The sequence below is a fragment of the Berghia stephanieae genome, chromosome 10 (assembly GCF_034508935.2).
Source record: "Berghia stephanieae isolate SIO BIC M18660-M18661 chromosome 10, UCSD_Bste_1.3, whole genome shotgun sequence".
Lineage (NCBI taxonomy): Eukaryota > Metazoa > Mollusca > Gastropoda > Nudibranchia > Aeolidiidae > Berghia > Berghia stephanieae.
This window is the reverse complement of record NC_088369.1, coordinates 23,986,943-23,991,942: the sequence shown is the minus strand read 5'-3', so window position 1 is coordinate 23,991,942 and position 5,000 is coordinate 23,986,943. Positions and strand designations below refer to the sequence as shown.

General features: G+C 38.2%; 1 protein-coding gene across 13 annotated transcripts in view; it reads left to right on the top strand.

The window, feature by feature from the left end:
- LOC144980856 (protocadherin-19-like) overlaps window positions 1-5,000 on the top strand; it is a 130,492-nt gene that overhangs the window by 85,333 nt on the left and 40,159 nt on the right. For 7 of the 13 annotated variants that reach the window (XR_013646976.1, XR_013646977.1, XM_078928720.1 and 4 more), the window contains one exon: window positions 660-827. Coding sequence is in view for 11 of the 13 variants with exons in the window: in XM_078928720.1 (XP_078784846.1) it covers window positions 740-827 (88 nt within the window). In the remaining 2 variants the exon portion in view is untranslated. Of the gene's footprint in view, window positions 399-659; window positions 828-5,000 lie in introns of all 13 variants that reach the window. The other 6 variants (XM_078928730.1, XM_078928726.1, XM_078928731.1 and 3 more) reach the window with 4 other exon arrangements.

Below are 5,000 nucleotides of genomic sequence, written 5' to 3'. Positions count from 1 at the left end.
AAGTTGACGCAAAAAATTGTCCATTAGAACAATGTTAAATTAGACCCATAAGTTGATTCCGCTGTCAGACCTGCGTATATGTACATATCGGTCCACTAAGTTGATTACTGACATTGCATGTGAGATTTAGAGAGTGATTTTTTTCATATTTCTTTACAAAGGATTAAATTAAATTTTAACATTCGTAAACCAAGAGGAGAGTCTGTGACACGGCGGATATTTTTCTTTCAAACATACTGATCGTCCTAGCGGTGTTTGGGTAAATGGGTCTAATTCATTTCTGGATGAAAATATATATGGCGTGTACTATTCAGGGTATTGATAGAGAATTATTATTGTGACTGGTCATTTGTTACTAAAGATAACACCGGCTTCTTTTCAAAACAAAGGATTATTGTGTAATAATTAAAGTAGTAGTAATAATAATAATAATAATAATAATAATAATAATAATAATAATAATAATAATAATAATAATAATAATAATAATAATAACAATAATTATTATTATTATTATTATTATTATTATTATTATTATTATTATTATTAATTATTATTATTATTATTATTATTATTATTGTTGTTGTTCTTGTTGTTCTTATCGTTACTATTATCATTATTATTATATAATGAATTCCCTTTTTTATTGTTCTCACCAGGTGACAGCAGACATTCTGTGAAAAGAAAACAACACATTTGATTTACTAGAATATTCCAATTGTTTCCGTGTTCCATCGAAATGGCAGTCGTTGGATTTAGGGGCTGGATGGAGGCGACACATTTGATTGTAGTTTTATTATCCATATTCTCCAGTATAGCAACAATAGGTGAGTAGCTTTGTTACACATTTGTTTTGTTTGTATTTATGGGGGTTTTTTTTTGGGGGGGGGGGTGGAGTTTTGTTTTTGTTTTTTGTTATGTTTTTTTTTTTGTTTTGTTTTGTTGTTGTTGTTTTGTTTTTTTGTTTTGTTGGGGTTTTTTGGCGGGGGGGGGGGGGGGGTGTGGTTATTTTTAAAGGGTTTTACCGTCCTTGCAACACATTTAGGTCATATCAGCGCCAGTAAAAAGGAAGAAAATTGGATAGAAAGACCATTCTAGATGAACAATTAAAAGGTCTTGAGGACAAATTAAGACATAGGGGAATTGGTTGAAATAGGGAACAGATGTAGATTCCAAGAGTACACTATCAAGGTATTTAGTTTGAGATCACCTTAAAGTCTAACCCAGACACTAGCACACGATCCCACTTACAGGAACACACGCAAAAGTTTACAAATCATATATTAAAAAAAAAATAACAGTATCTACATAAAAGAGAGATGATTTACAAGGAAAAAATATCATCTCCTAAAATTTTAACTATACATTCGACTGTTTTCCTCTCAGCAAGGAGTCCGGACAAAACTAGGTAATCTCATTCCAAGACAAAGACAGAAAGATGTTGGAAAAAAAAGATATAGATAGTATGCGCTTGGCTAAAAAGCTCACAACATTGCCATCCGGAAGTATAAGGGACCAACACACAAAACTGTGTATAACCATGAACGTTTATAGTCTGGTTAATACAGTTTAGTGAGAATTACTCATAAACGTGGATGGCAAAAAATAATAACAAAGACCCGAGTGACGTCAACTTCATTCTATCTATAGGGAGATAGATGACACAGCAAGTACCTCCCTGCCCACAATGGAAGGTCAGTAACCCCACCCAGTGTTACACATTTAAAGATAGTGTGAAGTTGACTCCGTTATTGTTATTGCTTTTTGCCATCCGCGTTTATGAGTAATTCTCACTAAACTGTATTAACCAGACTATAAACGTTCAATGTTACACATAGTTTTGTGTGTTGGTCCGTTATAGTTCCGGATGGCAATGTTGTGAGCTTCTTAGTCAAGTTCATACTATCTATAGATAGTTCGAAGTTGACGTCACTCAGATCTTTATTGTTTTTTGCCATCCGCGTTTATGAGTAATTCTCACTTAACTGTATTAACCAGACTATAAACGTTCAATGTTACACATAGTTTTGTGTGTTGGTCCGTTATAGTTCCGGATGGCAATGTTGTGAGCTTCTTAGTCAAGTTCATACTATCTATAGATAGTTCGAAGTTGACGTCACTCAGATCTTTATTGTTTTTTGCCATCCGCGTTTATGAGTAATTCTCACTTAACTGTATTATCCAGACTATAAACGTTCATGGTTACACACAGTTTTGTGTGTTGGTCCGTTATACTTCCAGATGACAATGTTGTGAGTTTCTTAGCTTCAAGGACATACTACCTTTACGAATAGGTATTACAATAGGGACGAAAAGTCGTGACATCACACCCTCCACTCTTTTGGTTCCTAAATCCTTGGGAGTGTGTATGTATGTAACCAGTCCTTCGGAGTACTAATAATGAATAGGTTACATAAAAGTGGCATAGCTATTTCAGTAACAGCGTGTATAGTATAGATAGTATGCGCTTGGCTAAGAAGCTCATAACATTGCCATCCGGAAGTATAACGGACCAACACACAAAACTGTGTGTATCCATGAACGTATAGTCAGGTTAATACAGTTCAGTGAGCTGACTCATAAACGAGGATGGCAATAAACAATAACAAAGACCTGAGTGACGTCATCTTCGAACTATCTATAGGCAGATTACGAGACGTAAAAGAGCGAAGATGGATGGTCTTTATTGACCACCGCATATAGTTAGACTAGAAAATAAGACAATGAATTACACAAGGTATGTATCCAGTCGCCTTTTACGACACGCTGGCTTGGCGTTGGGCTAATGGTGTGTGATTCCCCCATCTTTGAGTCACCTGGTCCTCCAGGTTGGGGGTTGGCAAAGGGTTAACACCCCTTTCCGTTAAACTCAAACCGTTACAGAAACATAGACAGACAAACCAAATCCTTTTTTTTTTAGCTTGGGCGACCGAAGAGTTTCTGGAATTACAGAAAGCTGATATACAGAGAAGTGGTAAGACCTGGAATGAGATAAAAAAGTTGGCTCAGGATAGAGAAGGATGGAAACTGTTTGTCTGTGGCCTATACCCTGACCCAGGGTGAAAAAGGCATTGATGATGATGATGTATCCAGTCATTCAGAAAAGTGGTTTTACACTTCCAATGAAATAGGAACCCGTTATTTTGACAGAACAATTTTCTTCCCTATTAACCTATCGATTTTTGACCAATCAAAACATGGACCTTGTGACACAGCTTTACGCGTGATCGGACAAACATGGTTGTTTATAAACAGTTACATGAATGAAGTCGACCTCCCTCTCTGATCATTGTTATTGTTTTAAAACTGCCAAATGGGTGACTAGTTATCACACGATTTTCTCGAGCAGATTATAAACGTTTAAGTTTACACATAGTTTTCTCTGTTGGTACTTTTGTGCCAAGGTGTAGAACATTGGGTGTTTTACTAAGACACATACCATCGATAGAAAAACCTGTGTAGTTTGCTATGCCAGCCAATCACGGCCATTGTTTACAATATGACGACTTTCCGAGAGATGTGGTTATATAGAAAGTTCGAAGATGACGTCACTCAGGCCTTTGTTTTTGGTTTTTGCCATCCGCGTTTATGAGTAATGCTCACTGAACTGTATTAACCCGACTATAATCGTTCATGGATACACACAGTTTTGTGTGTTGGTCCATTATACTTCCGGATGGCAATGTTATGAGCTTCTTAGCCAAGCGCATACTATCTATAAGTGTTTATTGTTTCGTGTTAAATCGAAATGACAGTGGTTGGATAGAGGGACTCGATGGAGGGTACATAATTGAAGTGTTATTTTACATAATCTTGAGTATATAATCCAAAGGTGAGTCTCCTGGTTACACATTTATTGGATTAGCTAATTGATGCTGTGCGTTTAGCTAAAAAGTTCACAACATCCGCCTGTGGGATATAGATAGAATGCGCTTGGCCAAGGAGTTCACAACATTGCCATCCGGAAGTATAACGGACCAACACACAAACTCTGTGTAACCATGAACTTTTATAGTCTGGTTAATACAGTTTAGTGAGAACAACTCACAAACGCGGATGGCAAAAACAATAGCAAAGGCCTGGGTGACGTCATCTGCATACTATCTATAGATAGTATGCGCTTGGCTCAGAAGCTCATAACATTGCCATCCGGAAGTATAACGGACCAACACACAAAACTGTGTGTAACCATGAACTTTTATAGTCTGGTTAATACAGTTTAGTGAGAATAACTCACAAACGCGGATGGCAAAAAATAATAACAAAGACGTGAGTGACGTCATCTTCATTCTATTTATAACGTACCAACAAACAAAACGATGTGTAACCTTGAACGTTGAGAGTCTGATTGTGACAATTTCGTGAGAACTAATCATAAAAATGGCTGGCGGCTAAAAGCAATAACAAAGAGCTGAGTGACTTCAATTTTCCCCATCTATAATAAATCATAAAAAGCTATCATTACGCTTGTATTTTGCTTATGTCATAAGACGACAATTTGAGACAATATTGAGCTGAGAGTAGAGTAGTGGAGAGAAGGGGGGAGAGAGAGGGGGGTGGAGGAAGAGAGAGAGGGGGGGAGGAAGAGAGAGAGAGAGAGGGAAGAGAGAGAGATAGGAGGAAGAGAGAAGGAGAGAGAGGGGGGAAAGAGAGAGGAAAGAGAGAGAGAGAGGGAGAGAGAGAAGATAGAGAGGGGGGAAGAGAGAGAGGGGGAGAGAGAACAAAAGTGGGGAGAGAGGGGGGAAGAGAGAGAGAGAGGGAAGCGAGAGAGAGAGAGAGAGATAGAGAGAGAGGGGGAGAGAGAAGGGGGAGGGAAGAGAGAGAGAGAGAGAGAGAGAGAGGGAAGAGAGATAGAGAGAGTGGGGGAAGGGAAGAGAGAGAGAGGGGGGAGTGAAGAGAGAGGGAAGAGAGAGAGAGAGAGGGGGGGGGGAAGAGAGAGAGGATGGGAAGAGAGAGAGAGATGGTTTCGATAACATGTTATCTACAAGGCATTGAACCTA